This window comes from Orcinus orca, chromosome 6, assembly GCF_937001465.1.
Source record: "Orcinus orca chromosome 6, mOrcOrc1.1, whole genome shotgun sequence".
Classification (NCBI taxonomy): Eukaryota; Metazoa; Chordata; class Mammalia; order Artiodactyla; family Delphinidae; genus Orcinus; species Orcinus orca.
The window spans coordinates 19594610-19620174 of NC_064564.1; the positions used below are offsets into that span (position 1 = coordinate 19594610).

The window sequence follows — 25565 nt, forward strand, 5'->3', positions numbered from 1 at the left end:
CATAGGCTTAGTTGCTCTGCGGCATGTGGGATCTTTCCGGACCAGGGCTTGAACCCGTGTCCCCTGCGTTGGCAGGCGGATTCCTAACCACTGTGCCACCAGGGAAGTCCCAATAGATCTTTATTGGAGTATAATTGATTCACAATACTGTGTTAGTTTTTGTTGAATCAGCCATATGCATACATATGTCCCCATATCCCCTCTCTGTAGAGCCTTCCTCCCATCCTCCCTATCCCCCCCTCTAGGTCAATGCAAAGCACTGAGCTGATCTCCCTGTGCTGTGCTGCTGCTTCCCACTAGCTATCTATTTTACGTTCTGTAGTGTATATATGTCAGTGCTACTCTCACTTGGACCCAGCTTCCACCTCCCACCCTGTGTCCTCAAGTCCATCCTCTATGTCTACAACTTTATTCCTGCCCTGCAACTAGGTTCATCAGTACCATTTTTTTTTTTAGCTTCCATATATATGCATTAGCATACGGTATTTGTTTTTCTCTTTCTGACTTACTTCATTCTGTATGGCAGACTCTATGTCCATCCACCTTACTACAAATAACTCAATTTCGTTTCTTTTTATGGCTGAGTAATATTCCATTGTATATATGTGCCACATCTTCTTTGTCCATTCATCTGTCGATGGAGACCTAGGTTGCTTCAATATCCGGGCTATTGTAGTTAGAGCTGCAATGAACATTGTGGTACATGACTCTTTTTGAGTTATGGTTTCTCAGGGTATATGCCCAGTAGTGGGATTGCTGGGTCGTATGGTAGTTCTATTTTTAGTTTTTTAAGGAACCTCCATACTGTTCTCCATAGTGGCTGTATCAATTTACATTCCCACCAACAGTGCAGGAGGGTTTCCTTTTCTCCACACCCTTTCCAGCATTTATTGTTTCTAGATTTTTTTCTTGAGCTGGTTGTATTGTGAAGGTAACGTTTTACAAAGAAATGTTTCCAAAGAACGGTGTTCACGGTGAAGGAAGAAGGTTAGTGACCTGCCTAGAGACCTATCCTGAGGTAGGGATGTCTGCTGTGGTCATTTTAGATGTGTGGACTGTTTGAGGAAGAATTGACAGGACCTGATAAATGACACAGAGTAGCAACACACAGATAATTGGGAATCAAGGTTAAGAATCAGGTGACCCCAGTCCACGGTGATACTCCTCTTAGACCTGGGGAATTTGGAAGGTGGTATTAGTTTGTGTCAAAAGATTTGGGAGCACAATCTTAGACTAAATGAGTTTGTGGTAACTGGGTAAGCTCAGGATGTGGAACTGAAACTTGAGGGAAGTCAGAGTTGCAGATCTGGGAAACTACAGAGGAGATGCAGGGAAAAGTATGACCAGAAAAAGATCATTTAAAATGGGGACCAGAAGTTTGCAAATGAACAGTGAGAGGTAGGGAAGAGGTTTGATTAGGACTTGCTATGGAAAAATAAAATTTAAAGACTTCCCTGGTGGCACAGTGGTTAAAAATCCGCTACCAATGCAGGAGACACGGGTTTGAGCCCTGGTCTGGGAAGATCCCATATGCCGCGGAGCATCTAAGCCCTTGTGCCACAACTGCTGAGCCCGTGAGCCACAGCTACTGAAGCCCACGTGCCTAGAGCCCGTGCTCCGCAACAAGAGAAGCCACCGCAACAAAGAGTAGCCCCCACTCGCCACAACTAGAGAAAGCCCGCACACAGCAATGAAGACCCAACGCAGCCAAAAAATTAATAAATAAATAAATTTATTAAAATAAATAAATAAAACTTAAATATTAAGAAAATGTCGATCATAAATGCAACTACGTGCATTCTTCTTTTTTCTCTTATTTTAAAAAATTGAAGCATAATTGACCTACAACACTATGTTAGTTCCAGGTGCACAGCATAGGGATTCGATAGTCCTGTACATTACGAAAAAGATCACCACCGTAAGTCTAGTTACCATCTGGCACCATACAAAGTTATTACAATATTGACTATATTCCCTATGTAAATTTCATCCCTGTGACTCATTTATTTTGTAACTGGAATTTTGTACCTCTTAATCTCTCTCACCTGTTTCTCTCCTCCCATTTCCTACCCCACTGGCAACCACCAGTTTGTTCTCTGTATGTTTGTGTCTGTTTCTGTTTTGTTATGTTTGCTCATTTGTTTTTTAGACTTCACATATAAGTGAAATCAGACAGTATTTGTCTTTCTCTGTCAGACTTATTCCACTTAGCATAATGCCCTCCAGGCCCATCCATGTTGTCACAAATGGCAAGATTGCATTCTTTTTTTGTGGCTGAGTAATATTTCATTGTATACATACACCACAATTTTTTTGTCCATCTGTTTTTGGGCACTTTACTTGCTTCCATATCTTGGCAAATAATCCTGCTATGAACACAGGGGTGCATATATCTCTTCAAATTAATGTTTTTGTTTTCTTCAGAAAAATACCCGGAAATGGAATTGCTGGATCATATGGTAGATCCATTTTTAATTTTTTGAGGAACCTCCATAATGTCTTCCTTAGTGGCTGCACCAGTTTACATTCCCACCAACAATGCTCAAGGTTCCTCTTTTTCCACATCGTTGCCAACACGTGTTACCGTGCATTCTTCTTTAAACAGCAAACGAATCAAGTTGCTTTGATGTATTTTTCCCACAGCTGAGTGCCACACAGCATCCTTCACTTCACTTTGGCCTCTCACTCCCACCAAGACGGTCATTTCTTACAGAATTCTGCCTGTTTGTGGGCTTCTTTTGATTTTTCCAGCTTCTCTTGTCATCTTTTGATATTCATGTGGTTCTTTTTTGAAGCACCCTTCGTGGCATCTTACCTGTTCTTACTCAGGTTTAGCTCTTCCAGAGTCTCATTTGTCTGCGATTTTGTTTGCCTGTAATTTCAGAATTTGCTAATGTCTGTGTCACTGCATCCTGCATTTTTCACCGTGGGAGCCATTTCACTTTGCAGTTGACTTGTTTTCACTGTTTTCCTTAGGACTGTCAATGAGAAACTGACTGAAAAGACTTTAACTCAGGACCCAGCGGACCTCACTCTGCTAAAGAATGTTCAGCTGAGGGGGGGCCCCATGAGCTGAAAGAATTCGAGTTAATGCATCTCTCTGGTGATGGGCCTCACACAACTTAGGCCTTTTAAAAACATGGCAGTTTTATGTAATACTGCTAAGAGTTTGCCACCCTAAACCCTGGTGCCAAGACTCTTAGCTGCAAATACAGCTGGAGTTTACATTTTAAGATCAAATTACCGTATTGTTGTCTGCTGGGTGATATTCAGCCATACTTTTGTCCTAAATGAAAGTAATTACTTTAGCAATATACAAGCTGTCCTATTTTCTGTCTGTCTTTAAACACAAATTTTGTAACTTACAAAAATATCTGTTCATCCTCATTGTCAAAGTCATCTCATATCTCAAAAAAAAAAAAAAAGGCCTAAGACAAACACTGGATTAAATAACATTTACTAAGTTTGCCATGGTACATCCTAACAGGGCCTCTTCTTTGAAAGGTACTCTCTTTTCTCTTCCCCCATCCAAAGCCTACTTCCCACCTGCAGGAATCTTTCTGTTAACATGTAGCCTTCACCGTGCTCTTTGAACTGGTACAGCAGGAGTCCAGATAATTTAACATTGCCTTCTGTTACTCTCTTGATTATTTCTTGGGTATTGGTATTTTCTCCATTACCAATCTGCAGAAGCCTTGAGATTGGAGTCAGTCGTATTACTCCTCTCTGCCCTTCATGTCACTTCATAATACAAATCGTTGAATCATGAAAGGCCTTTGTTCCCCCAAGGACCTTGATTTTAAGCTGTTAGTTAAACATTCTTTTCTTTTGTTCGTAGTTCAACTATCACATAATTATTGATTTTTTTAAATGTTCAGACTGGAATTCCTGTGCCATGAAGAGTTTTGAAGACGGGCTTTCTTGATATATCCAGAAGAGGATTGGATGCCGGAAACTGGAGATATCAGTCAAAGGTAGCTTGTTAAAGACAGTTCTGTTGTTTCTTCTGATGATAAAATTAATATATGCCCTTTAAGCAACCTAGGCAAGCCTAGGGAAGAGAATAGAGATGATCCATTATCTCACTACTCAGAAATAACTAACCACTGTTCACATTTTGGTTTTTCTCCTTCCATTTTCTCCTCTCTATGCATGATGTTAGTTTTTTCACTTAACCTATCGTGAGTATCTTTCCATGTCAATAAATGTAGATCTGTGTCAGCACCTCTAACAGTCACATTGTAGTCCATTGCATACATGGACCATGTTTAATTTAACCCACCCCCCCTGTAAGGCACATTAGTTTAGAACAGTGTTTTGCTATTATACATAATACTGTGATGAACATCTTTAATCCCCTACCCCTCACTTGCCCCTCCCTCCTTTCCTCTCCCCACTGGTAGCCACTTAGTTTGTTCTCTGTATCTGTGAGTCTGGAGAAACTGAATTTTTAATTTAAATTACTTTAGCCACATGTGGCAATGGCTACTGTATGGAATAGCGCAAGACTATATCAAGAAGGACCTCCTCTACCATCCTAAGGAGTTAGGACTTTTTCCTGAGTGAGAGAGAAAAATTGGGAGGTGGGGAGGTGTCATGATTACTGTTTGTTTTGGAAAGATTACCCTAGTGTATAAGTTTGTAACCCTTTTCGGTCCCAGAACTCTGAAACTTGACTTCTTGCCAGGCCCTTTCCTAGGGGCCGCCACGCCGGGAATGCAGCCAAGCAGACCTAAATCTGGCCCCTTGTGGGGCTGGCATTCTGGAGGAGGAGACACATGAGCAAGAGAAATGCAAACACACACACACACACACACACACACACACACACACACACACACAGAGTGTGTTAGAGGACAGGATAGGAGTATGGATTCACATGCTTGAATCCCAGCTCTTTTATTTATATTCACCTTTTATTAGCTGTGTGACCTCAGGCACATTACTCAGCCTCCCTGCTTCATCTGTAAAATATTATGCAAATAGTACCTACCTTGGTGGTCGATAGGAGGAATAGATTAGTATTTGCAAAGCATTTCAGCAGGGCCTGGCACATAATAAGCACTATATAAGAAGTTCATAAAGGGACTTCTCTGGTGGTCCAGCGGTTAAGACTCCAAGCTTCCACTGCAGAGGGCATGGGTTCGATCCCTGGTTGGGGAACTGGGAACCTGCATGCATGTGGTGTGGCAAAAAAAAAAAAAAAAGTTAATAAATACGTAAATGCTAAGGAGGAGAAATAACCCAGGGAAGGGAGCTGGATGGAGGGGAGAGCTTGCAGTTATAGACTGGGTGGCCAGGGCGTGCCTCCCTGAGAAGGTGACATTGAGTAAAGAGCTGAAGGGAGTGAAAAAATAAGCCATATGGATTATTTCCAAGCAGAGGGAGCAGCACATTCAGAGGCTCTGAAACCAGACAGTGCCTGGCGTGTGTGAAGACAGTGTGGACACCAGTGTGGCTGGAGTGAAGTGAGAAAGGGAGAGGGACGGTGAGGTCAGAGCAGTAACAGATGTCCGGATCCCGTAGGACGGGGAGTCAGGGTACAGCCTTTGACCTTTATTTACTTGCAAGGGGAGCCGTTGGAGGATTTCCAGCACAAGATTAACAGGATCCTGGACCCGAGCAGGGATGGGGTGGATGTCAGTTTCTGTTGAAGAATCTGCCTGAAGCTATGGGGTGAGGAACTGGAGAGCCGCTGGGTTGAGACTGCAGGTGGGAGACTGACAAGTTAGGCTGCTGTCCTGATAGGCCACGTAAGAGTAAGAGATTGCTAAGAAAAGGGACAGGCTTTAGAGGAACGGAGGTTAGAGAAATGGAAGGACTCCGTAAGAAGTCGGCTCGGGAGGATGAGGAGGAGGGAGGGGTCAGGCACGACTCCCTAGTTTCTGCTTGAGCAGTCGGTGGGGTTGAGACTGAGAGGAGGAGCGTGGGAGGAGAGGATGAGGGCTACAGTGGAAGGGTTCAGCTTTAGAAATGTTTCTCATGGGCCCGTGCGATGTTCAGATGGGGGTGTTGGTAGGTGCTTGAAGATACGTATCTGTAGCTCAGAGGAGAAGCCTGGGGTGGAGGAAGAAAGTTCTGAGCTGCCGGATCATTGAAGCAGTAAGTGAAGTTGACCAGGAACAGAGATTAGAGTTAGAAGAGATTGGAGCCAAGACAGAGAACCTGGGGAACAGCAGACAGGATGTGCAGAAACGCCGAGACGTGGAGGGTCCTGAGAAGGAATCATTCAAGAGCTAAGAAGCAGACTAGGGGAGACAGCTGTCCTGAGAGGCCTGGAAGAGGTACATCGGTGCCACAGGACCAAGAAGGAGACCCAGGATCACACGTCCTTTGGATCCGGCAGGTTGGAAGGAGGCCCCGGCCTCCTGTTCTCCTGTGATTTGAGGTCTGGGAGCTGAAGGAGTGGCAGCCACGGTGAAGGTGACAGAGCTCCCTCGGAACATGGTGCCTTGCATGGTACTTTGTACATAAAAGAGCGATCTAGTAGGTATTTATCAGCTGAATGGAGAGTTCAGACTCCCATTCGGTTATTCATTCTGCCTGCCTCCTACTCCCACCCCTTAATCTTCCTTAACATTCAGCACCATAAGGTGGTTAAGACCTGTTCGGTGACCTGTATTTTGGCATCACTGATTCGCATTTAGGTAAAAATGCCAGAATGTTATTATCTCTTTTGATTTAGGCCTGTGTCTCTGATAGCATGAAATTAACTTCGAAGTGTGTTGCTCAAAATAAACCGAGCTAAGAGCTCCGCTGCAAGGATCACAGACCAGATTACGTGTGCTTGGGCTTAAGCAGGCACTTGATAAAGAACACAGCGTCTCCTTGGCTTGTGCTGTCTTTGTGACTTTTGTCGCTTCCTGGAACAGGAGGGCTCTGGCACCAGGAGGCCTTCTGTAATGGTGTGTGAGGACTGACTCCCGGGGCCTCGCCTGACCTCTGACCTGCCAGCATGGGGAGGTGAGTGATGGTGCCGAATCACCGGCACTGTAAAACCCAAGATTTGGTGCCACAGAAGCAGGTCTCGAGAGGGGGGAAGAATCTAAATCCCAAGTGAGAAGTGTTCAGAGCCGTGCTACACTTCTGTGTAACACCTTTGTTCTTCCAGGGCCCCAGGGGGGCGCCTGTCACAGAAGGAAAGTGGGGTTCATGTAGTTTACTGTGAAGGGCACACATGTTGGAATCTGGGAGGAGTTGTATTAAGCACAGGGTGACCGCCTGTAAGCCTCGGAGGTATGGGAGGGGTGATAAACTCCATGGCGTGGCCCAAGACCCCACATGGAGACCAGAAACTACAAATAGAAAATTCCATTGGGTTAGCGGGATCCCTCCCCCTTCTGTGAGATATTTTAGTCCATGAAGCACTCTTTAAAGGGAAGAGTGTAGAAATTAACAGTAAACAGTAGAATTTATCCCAAAGGCAGCAAGGTTTGTTTTGTTTTGTTTTTTAAGCCTAATAATAGTCTCTCATTCCTGACAAACTGAGAAGAAAGTTTATTTGCAAAAATGTCTCAGGAATATTTCTAAAAACACAGGATATACAAAACGTATTTATTGACTGCTGCGGGGATGTTGTTAAAGATACTGTTTTTTCCCTTTTTCTCGTGCAATCAGCATGGGAGAGATTGGCCTCGGGATTCAGTGTTAGAAAATCTTACTCCTCCTGGGCTGTTTATATGTTTCTGCTGTAACAGACAGGGTTTTTGGTCGCTATCATGCTCAGCCACCTTTGCAGGCTTTCCTTATTACATGTGTTTCTGGGCTCCAAGTTCAGCCTCCTTAAACCTGGTTTCATTATAGATTTACTTATTTATCTTATTGAACTTATCCTTATAAGCTGTCTATAATTCCATTTTTGGAACAAAGCCGGGCACAAATAAAACTACTTAATACTCTCCAGAAAGGGGGAACACAGAAGTGTCATCAGGGCTGAATTCTCATTCATGTAATTTTATAATAACGAGTTAACATAGCAAAACAGCAACATGGAAGATGCAGGTATACCGATAACCTACCAGCAGGGAAGCAGGGGCAGCTCAAGCTGAATGTCTTAACTTTCAGATCAGTGGAAGTGAGGGGAGGCCTCTCTGGAGCAGACGGCTTTAGCTAAACCTGCCTTTTGAAATTTCAGGATCGGCATCTCCTGTCTTCTTCCGGCTTCCTGGCATTTCAGCATCTCTCCAGTGGGGTGTCCCCGAATTCTGAACACCAACTTACGCCAGATTCTCGTCATTAGCGTTCTGGCTGCTGCTGTCTCACTTTTATACTTTTCCGTTGTCATAATCCGAAATAAGTATGGGCGGCTCTCCAGAGATAAGAAGTTTCAAAGGTAGGAGGAGAAAACATTTGTTTTCTAGATGGGATGCCATACCTTCATGTGATGACTTCCAGACTTTGGGGACTTGGATGGAATTTAAGGAGCAGGTGGCTGGAGGAAACAGATTTTGTACCGAATACAGCATAGCATGAAAAATTAAACTGTTTGAAATGGTTTAGTCATTTACCACCAAATCCACATCATAAGAGGATTTAAGCATAAGCTTCTCCTGTGATACCTTTTAAGCTGATTTTTCAGTTAATGTTCATAGTTTGGAAATAGAGTTTTGCTTTTCAGAGCTTATTTGAACTTAGTTAAAGGAATGATGAGTGTGTATCTGCTCTAGATGACTTTTATCACTATCACTTTTTTGTTTTCTTTTGACTTTTTAATCATTCGGCAGTTGTGAAAGTGTTACGGTGGTGCTACCACACAGCTTAGAGATCACTGATTTAGTGTTTGTTTCTTGCATCATTGATAGTCTCTGTCTCATTAAAGGTATGTGTTTGTTTCTCTAAACAAGGTACTTGGCACGAGTTACTGACATTGAAGCTACAGACACCAATAACCCCAATGTGAACTATGGTATTGTGGTGGACTGTGGGAGCAGCGGGTCTCGGATATTTGTTTATTGCTGGCCAAGGCATAACGGCAATCCTCACGATCTGTTGGATATCAGGCAAATGCGGGATAAAAACCGAAAGCCTGTGGTTATGAAAATAAAACCCGGTATGTGAATGATAAATACCTGACCGGTAACCAGGCTCTGCCTTTTCATTCTCTGTGCTGGCTTTCACGTCTTTCCCTTTCTCTCCTTGCAGTCATCACCCTCATTCAGAGCTCACACCAGGACCCAGTTGATCTCCTTCTTTCACTCTGTTTCCCCTTTTCTGTTCATCTTGCATAAGGTGACTGATACCTTCATAAAATAGCCTAAACCCTTGTCTATCTTTCTTGTCTCCTGCAGCATTTACCATAGTGCCTTTACTTATGGTGTCTGCTCAAATGTTGGCTAGTTGACGTTAATTATGGAGGGATGGTTTTCTAGTTGGTAGCCGTTGGTCTCTATCCTTAATGACAAGGTAATTTCAGATAACTCATGATATCTGTACTTGAATACATTGGTATGTATTTGTTATTTTTAAAAATTGCTACCCCAGTGCATTTCTAATCATCTAGGTTATTTAAGAAGAGTGACAATAGAACTTAGAAGAGCTGATATCACTATGTCTAGTTTTAAAGACACTGTAATTTCTAAGTCAGTGTGTTATGTAAAAATTGGGATTTGCCTTCCTCGTTAGACAATTTAAATCAGTGGTTCTCAACCTTTTTCTGTATCTGTATCATTTCCACGGGCAGCACCTTTCTGTCAAGAGTGTTAGGAATGGAAGATCTCAGGAGTACCTTGAAATAGGCACCTTACGTCTTGATGGTTGATAATCACTGATGTGATTGGACCATAGATCTTAATAGAGTTTCAGCACTTTTGTTTCATTTAGTTAATGTGTTGAATAGTAAAATATTAAATAAAAAATTCTGAAGAATTTATCTTTGAATATATTAGAGAATGTTGACAAAAAATAGCTGTCATAGCTTATCTCCCATTTCAAAAATGTAAGTGAAAAAGAGATTAGTTTTAACTGATAAGAAAACCTGTCCTCATAAAACAGTCTACCAGGACTGTAGACCTTTTGCATCCTACTCATTCTTCAGTGAATAAGTCAGTCCCACTTCTTTCTTCAGGCAACACTCGACAGGTTGACTGTTCTTTGAGGTTTGGGCAGCTTGGCACCAGCATATAGCTCAGAAAATTCAAAGTCCCTACCTAATTTTTCAGGTTAAAGAGAGGGAACTTACTCTGAGCGTCTTGTATAAGCATTATTTTGATACCAGAGTACATTTCCATGAACATTTTTTTAAATTAATTTATTTATTTTTGGCTGAGTTGGGTCTTTGTTGATGCGTGCGGGCTTTCTCTAGTTGCGGCGAGCGGGGGCTTCTCTTCGTTGTGGTGCGCAGGCTTCTCATTGCGGTGGCTTCTCGTTGCGGAGCATGGGCTCTAGGGTGCGCAGACTTCAGTAGTTGTGGCGCGCAGGCTTACTAGTTGTGACGCACAGGCTTAGTTGCTCCGTGGCATGTGGGATCTTCCGGGACCAGGGCTTGAACCTGTGTCCCCTGCATTGACAGGCAGATTCTTAACCACTGCGCCACCAGGGAAGCCCCCGTGAACATTTTTTTAAAGTTATTCATAGAAGATCATTTTCTCTGTAAGTCTTAGTGAATGACTTTCAGTTTTCTATTTTCCCATTTCTTACATTTTTATGTGTCTCTAAATCTAGAAACACTTTCAGGGTTAAAGTAATATTGACCAAATAAATTCACCAGAAAATTAAAAAGTTAAACTCTGTAAAGCACTTTGCATTTCGTCTGGCTTCACATCCCAGGTTCCATCAGTGATTACCTGCTCTCATGGAATAAGATGAAAACTTTCATGCCTTGGAGTTGTCCCCTGAGAACAAGGGGCAGCTACCATAGCATCCCAGGGTACACACCAGAATCTCATTAAAATCAGTCTGAATATGATTCTCTTTGATGCTACAGGAAATGCTTGAAGTGGAAATTCAGGTACCTTTTTATAGTACTTCTCTGTCCTGAAGCATGGGCTCTTGTGTATAGCATTATAGCAAAACTCTAGAAATTTCCTTACTTAATACATTCTAGATAGCTTTGGGCTTGGTGTCCATTGAAATGGCAATGTATGTGGAGTCCAAAAAATCTGGCTTTTAGATTGCTTGATGCTGATTGCTTTGACAGATCGCTTAAGCTTTCTGAGTCCACAGTTTCCTAATCTGTGAAATAAATTTTGGACTTCTGAAATCCCCCTCAGCTTTAATGTTGTAGACTAAATGACAGCTGGAAATAGTCATTCACTTAGGTACTCATTCAACAAATATTTGTTGAGCACCTGCTGTTTGCCAAGAGACTGTGTCAGGTGCTGAGAATAAATTTGAACAAGACACAGTTTGTGCCCTCAAGAAACTTCCAGTTGAAATGAGACAGGCAAGTAAATAGGTAGTTTCGATGAGGTGGAATGAGTGCTCCACCGAGAGGTAGGGGTAAGCATGGAATGTAATGAGAGCTCGCCTTCAGGGTCCTGTTAGGGAGGACTTCCAGAGAGGGCATAGCTCAGTGGGTGAGCGGGAGTCAGCCAGGTGAAAGGGGGAGGGGGAGGGAGGCAGTCAAAGAGAAGCCTCTTCCTGGTGGAGCTGCAGGGGCCCTAAGGCCAGAGTATGATGCATTACAGAAATTTTATGCAGTCTAGTTGAAACCAAATGGAAAGAATGTGGCAAGAGATGGGATAGGTGTGTGCTCAGGGCACGTTATGCTGTTCTAGAGCTGAGCTTTATCTGGAGGGCTTTGAGGAGCCACCAGAGGATCTCAGACCAGGAAGATCTCAGACCACGGAGAGTGGTTGGGGATTGCCAGGACTTGAGAGTAGGATGTGCTGCAGCAGGCTGGCAGAGGCTGGTGGTGTCCAGCAGAGATGAGAAGTGAAATAGTGTGAGCAGAGCCAAGGATAGGCGATCAGTGAAACCCAGAACACACGTTGGGGTGAGGGAGAGGGATTTTATCCAGGATACTGGCTGGGGTTGCTAAGGTAGGTCACGAGCAGTAAGAGCCAGGTTTACAGTGGAAGTTGAGTTTGGGTTTACATATGTTGCTGTGAGGACAAGCACATGGCTGTGTCCAGTGGACAGTTACTACATAACTGATCTGGAGGTTGGGGAAGAGAGCTGGATGGCTGCGATTAAGATTCGGAGATCTGAGGCATAGATGGTGACGGCCGCCATGGGAGTGAGTGAACCTGCTGAGGACAGTGGGGGCGTGTTTCTCAAGGGCAGGGTCGAGCTCATGTGCAGCTGATCCCAAGTGTCTGACACACAATAGTGGCTGAATTAGGTCTGTGATGACTGAGAAGAGAGCATAGGACTGAACAGGTAGCACCACCGTCACTTAACAGCTGAGACACTGTAGAAGGAGTTGCCAGAGGGATAAGGAAAAACTAGGAGTATATGGTGTGTAGTGTGAATTTCTCTCAAATTAGCCTCGTTAAAGAAGCATAACTTTTTTTTCTTTTGTACCTCTTAATCCCCTACCCTTATCTTGCCCCTCCCCCTCCCCTCTCCCCACTGGTAACCGCTAGTTTGTTCTCTATATCTGTGAGTCTGTTTCTTTTTTTTTATATTCACTAGTTTGTTGTATTTTTTAGATTCCACATATAAGTGATAATAAACAGTATTTGTCTTTCTCTGTCTGACTTATTTCACTAAGCATGATACCCTACAGTTGCACCCATGTTGTTGCAAATGGCAAAATTTTATTCTTTTTTCTGGCTGAGTAGTATTCCATTGCATACACATACCACATCTTTATCTGTTGATGGACACTTAGGTTGCTTCCATATCTTGGCAATTGTAAATAATGCTGCTGTGAAAATTGGGGTGCATGTATCTTTTCTAATAGTGCTTTTGTTTCCTTCAGCTATATACCCAGGAGTGGAATTGCTGGATCACATGGTAGTTCTGTTTCTAGTTTTTTGAGGAACCTCCATACTGTTTTCCACAGTGGCGACACCAATTTACATTCCCACCAGCAGTGTACAAGTGTTCTCTTATCTCTAAATCCTTGCCAGTATTTTTTGTTTATGGTCTTTTTGATGATATCCATTCTGACAGGTGTGAGGTGATAATCTCATTGTGGTTTTGATTTGCATTTCCCTGATGATTAGGGATGTTGATCATCTTTTCATGTGCCATCTATCTGTATGTCTTCTTTGGAAAAATGTCTCTTCAGGTCTTCTGACCATTTGTTAATCGGGTTGTTTGCTTTTTTTGATATTGAGTTGTATGAGCTGTTTATATATGTTGGATATTAACTCTATTGGTCATATCACTTGCAAATATTTTCTCCCATTCAGTAGGTTGTCTTTTTTGTTTTGTCGATGGTTTCCTTTTCTGTGCAGGAGCTTTTACGTTAATTAGGTTGCATTTGTTTATTTTTGCTTTCCTTTCCTCTGCCTTAGGAGACAGATCCAAAAAAAATATTGCTACTTTTTATGCCAAAGAGTGTTCTGCCTATGTTTTCTCTAGGAGTTTTATGGCTTCTGATCTGACATTTAGGTCTTTAATCAATTTTGAGTTTATTTTTGTATATGGTATGAGAAAATGTTCTAATTTCATTCTTTTACATGTAGCTGTCCAGTTTTCCCAGCACCATTCACTGACGAGACTGTCTTTTCTCCATTGTATATTCTTGCCTCCTTTGTTGTAGATTAGGTGACTCTAAGTGCGTGGGTTTATTTCTGAGCTCTCTATTCTGTTCCATTGATCTATATGTCTGTTTTTGTGCCGGTACCATGCTGTTTTGATTACTGTAGTTTTGTAATACAGTCTGAAGTCAGGGAGTGTGATACCACCAGTTCTTTTCTTTCTCAGGTTTGTTTTGGCTGTTCAGAGTCTTTTGTGTTTCCATACAAATTTTTAAATTACTTGTTCTAGTTCTGTGAAAAATGATAGGGATTGCATTGAATCTGTAGATTGCCTTAGGTAGTGTGGTCATTTTAACAGTATTAATTCTTCCAGTCCAAGAACACAGTATATCTTTCCACCTGTTTGTGTTGTCTTCAGTTTCTTTCATCAGTGTCTTATAGTTTTCAGAATACAGGTCTTTTACCTCCTTAAGTAGGTTTATTCCTAGGTATTTTGTTCTTTTTGATGTGATGGTAAACGGGATTATTTCCTTAATTTCTCTTCCTGATAGTTCGTTGTTAGTGTATAGATGCAACAGATTTCTGTATGTTTATTTTGTATCCGGCAACTTTATCAAATTCATTGATGAGCTCTAGTAGTTTTTTGGTGGTGTCTTTAGGATTTTCTGTGTGTAGTATCATGTCATCTGCAAACAGTGACAGTTTATGAAGAAGCATACCTTATAAGCTAAAGGATCAACTTGTTAACATGAGTGTCCTTTTTCTGTAGGCATTTCAGAGTTCGCTACCTCTCCAGAGAAAGTCAGTGATTACATTTCTCCGCTCTTGAACTTCGCTGCAGAGCATGTACCACGGGCAAAACACAAAGAGACCCCTCTCTACATTCTCTGCACAGCTGGAATGAGAATCCTCCCTGAAAGGTGATCCTTCCCACGAGGGCAGGGCCAGCCAGCCTGGTGGTGGTATTGGCTGTGGTGGGTTTTCTCCCTCTTCATCCCCCTCATCTCCCTCCTCCTTGTCTTCCTCTTCCATCATCATCATCAAAAGGAAGACATTAAAAATTCTTTTTTCAAATCTGGAGTAGTCCCAGACCTATTCCCTTAGTCAGAACTCACCAAATATCTTTTAATGTACTTATTTATGACTATAAATAGTAAACTGTAAAGTTGTCATAAAAAAACTGATTTTCTATTTTATTAGTTTAAGGATTGTTTGCAGTTGTAGTTTTACATTTCGGAATCACATAATTTACACAACTTCTGAAAATTCCTTCTCTCTTTTTTTAACATCTTTATTGGAGTATAACTGCTTTACAATGTTGTGTTAGTTTCTGCTGTATAAGAAAATGAATCAGCTATATGTATACATATATCCCCATATCTCCTCCCTCTTGAGCCTCCCTCCCACCCTCCCTATCCCACCCCTCTAGGTGGTCACAAAGCACCGAGCTGATCTCCCTGTGCTATGCAGCTGCTTCCCACTAGCTGTCTATTTTACATGAAAATTCCTTCTTAAAATAAACAGTCTTTTCAATGAACTGCTTTGGTTTAAAAAAATTTTTTCACATAAGATATACCAGAGCCATAGGGTTTTTTTTTTTCTTTCTAAAACAGAAAAATTCAGGATATAATATATTGATATGTAAATTTCTGGATTGTCTTACAGTCAACAGAAAGCCATTCTAGAAGACCTTCTGACCGACATCCCCGTGCACTTCGACTTTCTGTTTTCTGACTCTCATGCAGAAGTAATTTCAGGGAAACAAGAAGGTCGGTATGTTAGTCTTCAACTTGAAATTTGGGAAGCTATTCCTTTAAGTCCTCCCAGTCTTCCTCACATACACTTTATTAAATTACCCTTAACATCTTAAAATTTGGGAAACCATGCCTTCAAATATTATAATTTTTAAATGGAAAAATCAGTTTCTTACATGACTGGTCTTTATAATCCAAACATTAAGCGATTAAAAAATAACTTGGTTTGTCCTCATCACATTTAGGAAGGATATTTTGGACTTGTTTTGATAGAAAAGCTTTGTGTTCCTTGCCTAAGTTGTACAACTTTCTGGAATTACGATAATTACTGGACTGTTGGAACCTTCTACTGATTTACTTGTTAGGAAGGGGAAATTATTCTTGACTTCGATACACTGAGGAAATGTTCTGTTTTCAAAGAAATAATTCTACTTGAGAATGAAAGGGCAAATCACTGAAATTATTTGGGGAATAGCTTGCTAGAAATGGAGGCCAAAAAGCATTTATTTCAAAATCACCTATCATTTCGCCAATAATGGGCGAAATTCACATATTGCCGTCAAGCTGTTTATAGACAAGTAAGGTACACAGTTAGCTGCTTATATAAGGCAGAGTTTTAGATGCCATAAGGAAGATAAGGAAAAACTATCATGGAAATTTGAAAGAAGGAGACTTTTTTTTTTTCCTAACTAGGAGCATCATGGAGAAAGTGACGTTTGAACTAGGCCTCAAGGGATAATTAATAAACACAGCATGCCAAATCATGGTAAGGCTAGGACTCTGAGAGAGGGATAGGAAGCTCATTCTAGGCAGAAGAAATGATTTGAGTCAACACAGGTCGGAAAAGCTGCACTATGGACAGAGGAATAAAAATATTTTAATTTGGTGGGATGATGGCCCTTTCAAAAGGTTGTGGTAATATTAAAAGTTGGATAGGTCTTGGTGATGTCAGTATCATGGTGGCGTGCATGGTTCCTTTTCTCTCTCCCCTTTGATTTACAACTAATTGGACATCCATAACGAAAAAAAAGTGCCTCTGCACAGCACACTAGGACACCCAAGAGATCAACTCATCAGTGCCCAAGAAAGTGAGTGGATTGGACCTCAGAGGAAGCTACAGAGCCAGGCCAGGAGCAGCAGGGGTGGCAGTGGGCCAGCACGACCTGTGGCAGAGGTGGAGGGTGAAGGTGGTAAGCTGGGGTGGGGAGCTTACCTGGCTGAGTACTGCAGCTGGAGGGACTCTGTGAGGAGAGACCACAGCAACTTGTGGCAGAGAAAGAAGAGAGAAGAAGGCAGAGAGAGCTGAAAGAATGAGTTTCTTGCTGTCTGCCCTGGTATTCTAGCAAGAGGACAGCCCACAGACCTCTGGGACTCCCCCACCTCCACTCAAGGACCCTCTTCTGGGCTATGGCACACTCAAAGCCCCAGGCACTAAGCACACATCTCCCCACCTCTGTCACCATCCATTTTTTTCCCCTTTCCACTGGCTTTTTTTATGTTCATACTCCCAACCTTAGTGATGAGTCAGCTCAGGTAAGAAAAACCAAAAACTTGTGCTGTAGCGCCACCTTCTAGAAAACGAAACAAAGGCTTCTAGTGACCAGTGTGTTGAATTGTTAGAATGATAGTAAACAAAGCTTTACTTAAATGGGAAAGTCATTTGCTACTTCAAATGCAGTGACAGAGGCACTTTTCATCAAACACTATGAAAAATCAAAGCAGTGTGATGTCACAAAAAGAAGAAAAACACTTTTCTAGCAACAGAACTTAAAGACATGGAATATTGCAGTCTAACTGGTAAAGAATTCAAAATAGCTATTAGGAAGAAATTCAACGAGGTACGAGAAAACTCAGAAAGGTAGTACAGTGATCTCAGGAATAAAATTATCAAGCAGAATAACTTAGCAAAGAGATTGAAATTCTAAAAAAGAACCAAACAGAAATTCTAGAGCTGAAGAACTCAATAAATGAGATGAAGAATGCATTAAAAAGCATTGAAAGTAGAGCACATCAGATGAAGAGAGAATAAGTGAGCTCAAGGGTAGGAATATAGAAACGTTTCAGGTGGAAGAGGACAGAGAACTAAGATTTTTAAAAAGTGGAGAAACCCTGTGAAAACTATCAGGCTTCATTAGAAAAGCCAACGTAAGATGAATCGATATCCTAGAAGGAGAAGAGAGAGAGAAGGGAGCAGAGAGAATTCAGAGATATAATAGCTGAGAACTTCCCAAACCTGAGAAAGGAACTGGATATACAAGTCCAAAGGCTGATGGAACACTTCATTATTTCAACATGAAAGACCTTATCCAAGAAACATTATATTAAAACTGTCCAAAGTCAGTGATGAAAAAATTTTAGATGCAGCCAGGGAAAAAAAGACAGTAACCTACAAAAAAAAACCCATTAGGCTATCACCAGAGTTCTCTGGAGAAATGCTATAGGCCAGGAGTGGAATGACATATTCAAAGTATTGAAAGATAAAAATTGCCAACCAAGAATACTCTATCCAGTAAAGTTATCCTTCAGATATGAAGGAGAAGTAAAGGCTTTTCCAGATAAACAAAAGCTGAGGGAGTTCACCACCACTAGACTACAAAAAATGTGGAAAGGAGGTCTTCAAGCTGAAGTGAAAAGATGAAAGTACACAAAACTCTGATTAAGGTGATAAATGGAATTAGAAAACTAAATCTTTTTTAGAACGGTATATTAAACAATTATAGCATAAAGGTTAAAGGAAAAGAGCATTAAGAATAACTATAGGTACTACAACTTGGTAACAAAATTGCAGCATTAAAAGAGAGAATTTGTGACATGAAAAATATAAAAGGGGAAAAGTAAAAGGATGGGACCTTTACAGGCAAATGAAGATAAATTGTTACCAGCAGAAAAAGGACTATTTGTGAGACATTTTATGTAAACCTCTTGGTAACCACAGAGTAAAAATCCGAACAGAGATAAGTAACATAAAAAAGGGGGAAACTAAGCAAATCACCATGGAAAACCACGAACTTTCAAAGGTAGACAGAAACAGAAGGAAAAAGAAACAATGGAGAGACAACCAGAAGGCAAAAGATTAAATGGCAGTAGTAAATCCTTACACATAAATAATTAAATGTAAATAGGTTGGGCTCACCAATCAAAAGGCACAGAATGACTAGATGGATCAAAAAAAAAAAATGACCCAACTATACACTGTCTACAGGAGACTCATTTCATCTCTACAGACACACATAGGCTCAAAGTGGAAGGATAAAAGATGATATTCCAAGCAAATAGAAACCAAAAGAAAGCTGGCATAGTTATATCAGACAAAATAGACTTCTAGACAAAAAGGATAACAAGTATCAAAGAAGATGCTTGTATAATGACAAAGAGGTCAATACATCAAGGAGATATAACAATTGTAAATGTATATGCTCCCAACGCCTGAGCACCGAAATATATTAAGCAAATACTGACAGGTCTTAGGGGAGAAGTCGACAAAAATATAACAGTAGTAAGGGCTTCAGTACCTCGCTATCACCAGTGGATAGATTGTCCACACAGAAAATCAACAAGGAAACATTGGAATTGAACCAGGACAAGCAAACTTAACAGACATATACAAAACAATTCATCCAAAAGCAACCAAATACACATTCTTCTCAAGTGCACATGGAACGTTCTCCAGGATAGATCATGTGATAGGACACAAAACAAATGTTAGCAAACTTAAGAAGATTGAAATCATACCAACTATCTTTTCTGACCACAATGGTATGAAACAAAAAATCGGCAACATGAAGAAAGCTGGAAAATCTACAAGTACGTGAAGACTAAACAGCATACTTCTCAACAACCAGTGTGTCAAAGAAGAAATCAAAAGAGAAATTTTAAAATTACAATAAGTCCCCTACATATGAACGAGTTCCATTCCGAGAGCGTGAAGTCCAGTTTGTTCATAAGTCCAACAAAGTTAGCACAGGTACCCAACTAACACAATCAGCTATATAGTACTGTACTGTAATAGGTTTATAATACTTTTCACACAAATAATACATAAAAAACAACAAACACAAAAAATAAAGAACGTTTTTAATCTTACAATATAGTACCTTGAAAAGCAGTAGTATGGTACAACAGCTGGCATACAGGGGCTGGCGTGGAGCGAACAGGCAAGAAGAGTTACTGACTGGAGGAGGGAGAGGAGGTGGGAGATGGTAGAGCTGAAGGATTGTCAGCAATAGGAGATGGAGGGCAAGCTGCAATGTCACTCACATCTGACATTGATGGCACAGGTTCTGGGCTTGAAATAAAGATACTGTACTGCTGTATTCCATACAGTACTGTACAGTAAAGTGCACAAAAGCACAGCTACTTGTAAAGGATGCACACACATGGCAGTGTATGCCAGACGTGAATTAACTTATGTGATTGCACATGCGAATGCATGCTCGCATCTTTGAAAGTTCGCAACTTGAAGGTTTGTAGGTAGGGGACTTACTGTATCTCAAAACAAATGAAAATGGAAATACAACATATCAAATATTGTGGGATGCAGCAAAGGCAGTTCTAAGAGGAGAATTTATAGCAATAAATGCATATATTAAGAAATTAGAAAGAGTTCAAACAACCTAACTTTGCACCTTAAGGAACTAGAAAATGAAGACCAAATTAAGCCAGAAGTTAGCAGAAGGAAAGAAATAATAAAGGTTAGAGCAGAAATAAATGAAACAGAGACCAGAAGAACAATAGAAAGGATTAACAAAACTAAGAGCTGGTTCTTTGAAAAGATAAACAAAATTGACAAACCTTTAGCCAGACTAAGAAAAAAAAAGACTCCAAGTTAGAAATGAAAGAGGAGACATTACAACTGATATTACAGAAATACATAGAATCATGAGACTACTATGAACAATTATATGCCAACAAATTACATAAGCCAGAAGAAATGGATACATTTCTAGAAACACACAACCTTCCAAGACTGAATCAGGAAATAGAAAATCTGACCAGACTGGTAATCAGTGAAGAGATTGAATTGGTAATCAAAAAACTTCAACACAGAAAATTCCAGGACCAGATGGCTTCACTAGAGAATTCTACCAAGCATTTAAAGAAAACATCAATCCTCCTCAAACTCTTCCAGAAAGGAGCAGAGAACACTCCAAACTCATTCTACAAAGCCAGCATTACCTTGACACCAAAACCACATAAAGATACCACAAGAAAAGAAAACTATAGACGAACATCCTGATAAACATAGCTGCAAAAATTCTCGACAGATCAACACAATATTAGCAAACTGATTTCAAGAACACCTTAAAAGGATTATACACCATGACCAAGTGGAATTTATCCCTGGGATACAAGAACAATTCAACATACGTAAATCAATAAATGTTAATACATCAATAAAATGAAAGATAAAAATCACTTCATCTCAACAGATGCAGAAAAAGCATTTGACAAAACACAGCATCCTTTCATGGTAAAACAAACAAGCAAAAACCCTTAATAAATTGGGTGTAGAAGGAACATACCTCAACATAATAAGGGCCACATATGACAGACTCACAGCTAACATTATACTCAATGGAGAAAAACCAAAAGTATTTCCTCCAAGATCAGGAGTAAGACAAAGATGCCCACTCTCATTACTCCTATCCAATATAATATTGGAAGTCCTAGCTACAGCAGTTAGGCAAAGCAAAGAAATACATCTAAATTAGAAAAGAAGTAAAATCGTCACTATTTGCTGATGATACGTTCATATATAAAGAAAATCCTAAAAACTCAGTCAAAAATATTGATTAATTGTTGCATTAATCAACTATTTCAGTAAAGTGGCGGGATGCAAGATCAACATACAGAAATTAGTTGCATTCCTTTATGCTAATGATGAGGCATCTAAAAAAGAAATCTAGGAGATGATCACACTCACAGAAGCACTCAAAATGTAAAATACTTAGGAATAAATTTAACCAAGGAAGTGAAAGATCTGTACAATAAAACTAAAAGACGTTGCTGAAAGACATCAAAGCCATAAACAAATGGAAAGATGTCCCGTGTTCATGGATCAGAAGAATTGATATTGTTAAAACGGCCATACTACTCAAAGCCGTCTATAGATTGAGTGCAATCCCCATGAAAATACCAAAGACATTCTTCACAGAAATAGAAGAAACAATCCTAAAATTTGTGTGGAACCACAGAGGACCCCGAATAGCCAAAGCAATCCTGAGAAAAAAGAAGAAGGCCAATCAGGCATCTGGGTTTCAAACTATACTACAAAGCCATAGTAATAAAAATAGTATGGTGCTGGCACAAAAATAGACATAGCAACCAATGGAACAGTACAGAGCCTGGAATTAAATTTGGGCATATATGGTCAACTAATATTTGACAAGGGAGCCAAGAAAGCTCAATGGATAAAAGACAGTCTCTTCAACAGATGATGCTGGGAAAACTGGAGAAACACATGCAGAGCAATGAAATTGGACCCCTGTCTCACACCATTCACAAAAATTAACTCAAAACGGATCAAAGGCTTAAACGTAAGACTCAATACTGTACAACTTCAATAAGAAAGGAGGAAGCTCATCAATTGGTCATGGCAATGTTTTTTTGGATATGACACCAAAAGCACAAGCAACAAAAGCAAAAATCAAATGGGCTACATCAAACTCAGAAACTTCTGTACAGCAAAAGAAATAATTAACAAAATGAAAAGACAACCTACAGAATAGGAGAAACTTTTTGCAAACCATCTATCATGGAAGTGATTAATATCCAAAATATAGAGAACTTATCCAATTTAATAACAACAACCCAAAAAATCTGATTTCAAAATGGGCAGAAGAACTAAGACATTTTCAAAAGAGGATGTCAAAATGGCCAACAGGCACATGAAAAGATGCTCCACGTCACTAATCATCAGGGAAACACAAATCAAAACCACCGTGAGCGATCACCTCACACCTGTTAGAATGGCTATCCTTAAGAAGATAAGAGACAACAGGTGCTGGTGAGAATGTGATGGAAAGGGAACCCTTATACATTGTGGGTGGGAATGAAAATTTGTCCAACACTATGGAAAACAGTATGGAGGTTCCTCAATAAAATAAGTTCCCAATAAAAATAGGGCTACCATACGATCCAGCAATTCCATTTCTGGGTATATGCCCAAAGGGAATGAAAATAGAATTTTGACAAGATGCATGTACTCCCGTGTTTTCTGAAGCATTATTCACAATAGCCAAGATACGGAAACAACCCAAATGTTCATCAACAGACAGATGGATAAAAAAAGATGTGGTAGATATACACAGTGGAATCTTATTCAACCATGAGAAAGGGGGAAGGATATCCTGCTATTTTTGACAACATGGATGGACCTTGAGCGCATTATGCTGAGCGAGTTAAGTCAGAGAAGGACAAGTGCTGTATGATATCACTTATTTGTGGAATCTGAAAAAGTCCAACGTGTAAAAAGACAGTAAAATGTTGGTTACTAGGGGATGGGGTCAGGAGATAAGACTGATGGTGTTCAAGGGTAGAAGCTTGTAACAGTGGGTAAATAAGCCATAGACAGTTAATGCACAGCGTAGTGAATATAGACAATAATACTGTACTATAATGATGTAATGTGATAATATCGCTACAAGGGCAATCATATTACGATATATAAACGTATCAAAGTAACACGCTGTACCCCTTAATTTACACATTGTTACACGCCAAATTTATTCAATTAAAAACAAGTTGGACAGGTCTTGAACTGTTGGGTGTGGAGTTTGGACTTTGTTCTGTAGATCAGCCCAGCAGAGGATAGCATGGGTTGGAGTGGGAGAGTAGGGGCAGGAAAGTCAATTAGATCTCTGTACCAGCTTAAATCAAGGCAGTAATGAAAATGGGTGAAGATCCGATGTAGAAAATGTTATAAAAAGAGAATCAGACTTGGGAACTGAGTGAAAGTGTGAGATAAAAGAATGGAAGGGTTAGAGTTCACTTGTCTTAAAACCTTGTACTTGATAGGTTTAACCTCATAAAAAGTGAAAACTCCGGTATTTCCAAACAACCTATAAATTTCAAAGGAACAGGAGTGTCTAGGGAATTATATTTTCAACCCATGCAAATGGTATGAAACTACAAAATTAAAAGCTGAGAGTTCTTGGAAAACGACTAGGAAAAGGTAATACATCGACAGAAATGTATTTTTTCAGATAACGTTTTCACAGCTTATCAGGGAATGAAATAAATGTTTGCACTGACTGCAATGATCAGGATTATATAAAATATTTTTAAACTTTACTCTTCTTATAACGTCTCTAGGTGTGTATGCTTGGATTGGCATTAATTTTGTCCTTGGACGATTCGAGCATATTGAAGATGGTAAGTATCGTGTTTCCAGCAAATGTACCTAACTGGAAATTACGGCTTTTTCTATTTCATGCAAAGCATAAAAAAGGAGCTGAGTGTTGTGACACAGCTGGGTGTGTAGGAGCAGAGTGGGAGGTGCTGCTGTGTCACACAGTAAACTTGATCTTAGTCGGGAGGAGCAAGCTGGGTCTGCCTAGATACACTTGAACCCACCATCAAAGCAGGATGACTCTTCACAAGATCCCGCTTCTCTGCATTTTTTCCATTCCAGTGGATGTTTCTTGTTCTTTCCAGATGATGAGGCAGTTGTGGAAGTTAACATCCCTGGTAGCGAAAGCAGCAAAGCCATTCTCCGTAAAAGAACAGCCGGTATTCTCGACATGGGAGGCGTCTCAACCCAGATAGCATACGAAGTCCCCAAAACTGTAAGCTTTGCCTCCTCACAGCAGGTTATTATCTGTACAAATTTCCTTCTGTTTGGTTTGATTTTCATTTAACATGTCTCCATCCATTTGTGTTTTGTTTTCTGAGTCTGAACACATCTTTACTGTGCTTGCTGAGGGTACCACCTTCACAGCCCAGGAGAAAGGAGACAGGAGGAAACCAAGGCAAACCTCCACTAAGCCGTTTGTGTTTGTTCATTGAAGTCAGCTGGTTTGTTTTCTGAACTTACCAAGAATTTTCCTTTGGTGTGTATGTCAGCCACACACTTGAGTTTTTGTTTCTATTTCCAGTCACTTCTTTTCTCAACAGGTATTGTAAAACTCAATATAATAGTATCAGATTTCTTAAGTTATAATTGGGAGAAATACTCTTGTGTGTGGCTCAGACAGCTTTTGATTTTTCTGGAAAGGATAGAGGTTTGTATCCACCGCTTCCACGTTTCTGAACTCACGGTTTACTCTGTGATTTCTGCATATCCCCTTCGGTACTGTAGTTTCCCAGTAGGCTGGGTGGCCTTCTGTAGAGGGTGTCCAGATGCTTTCCTGAATTGCTCTATGTCTTTATTACTGTTTCCATTCAGCTCTAGATTAATACCTAGCAGAGTGAGTGGTTAGAAAAGAGTGGAGCTGGACAAGCCTGAGCTGCATCGTCATCCTGTCCTCACTAGTTCTGGGACCTTATGCAAGTCACTTAGCTTTTTCGAGCGAGCCTCTTCAGCTATAAATGTGACTGCAAGTGCCTCTAACAGAGGGTTATCATAAGGCTGATTGAGGTAGTGCATATAGTATATCTAACGGCCTGCTAGGCACCTCGTATCAGCTCAGTAAACATTATTGAAGTATTTATTAAGCTCCTTAGAAAATGCTTTGTAAATTCAAGTATTACAATTTGTGTTTCCTGCTTCCCATCCAGACATGCCTCTAGAAACTATTACACTCTTTGTACAAAGTCATGTTTTCCCCTCAAATAAAGTAAGAAACTCATAGAAAAGTAAGTTTGGAAAAAAATTTCCCATGGATGCATCATCCAAAAAAATTACTGTTAGCATTTTGGCATATTTCTCTTTATTCTTTTTGGTCTGTTTATAGTGTTTAAAAATATGGTTGTTATAATCTTACTGTTTGTACAATTTTTGTCCTTTATTTAGCAGTGCATAAGCATATTCCTCCATAAACTTTATTACCATTATTAACTAACCCCTACTTGAAATTATATATATAGATGACTTCCAGTTTTTTCTGTCACAGAATTGCAAAGGACGTCTTTGTGTATAGAGACTTTTCAATGTTTAGGATTATTTTCAAAGCACAGGATTCCATAAGTAGATTTCCTAGATCAGAGGATATGAAACCACATTGCCAATGTCCCTTTTCAGAAAGTCCTGTCAGTATCACAAACGTGCAGCGCATCTGAGATT

General features: G+C 40.4%; 1 protein-coding gene across 7 annotated transcripts in view; it reads left to right on the forward strand.

The window, feature by feature from the left end:
- Positions 1-25565, forward strand: part of ENTPD4 (ectonucleoside triphosphate diphosphohydrolase 4) — a 39608-nt gene that overhangs the window by 1899 nt on the left and 12144 nt on the right. For 2 of the 7 annotated variants that reach the window (XM_033429753.2, XM_033429756.2), the window contains 8 exons: positions 3839-3974; positions 6686-6963; positions 8135-8332; positions 8844-9049; positions 14359-14509; positions 15255-15358; positions 23657-23716; positions 23999-24153. In XM_033429753.2, the coding sequence (XP_033285644.2) occupies positions 6956-6963; positions 8135-8332; positions 8844-9049; positions 14359-14509; positions 15255-15358; positions 23657-23716; positions 23999-24153 (882 nt within the window). In that variant the 5' untranslated portion in view covers positions 3839-3974; positions 6686-6955. The remainder of the gene's footprint in view (positions 1-3838; positions 3975-6685; positions 6964-8134; positions 8333-8843; positions 9050-14358; positions 14510-15254; positions 15359-23656; positions 23717-23998; positions 24154-25565) is intronic. The other 5 variants (XM_033429752.2, XM_033429750.2, XM_033429757.2 and 2 more) reach the window with 3 other exon arrangements.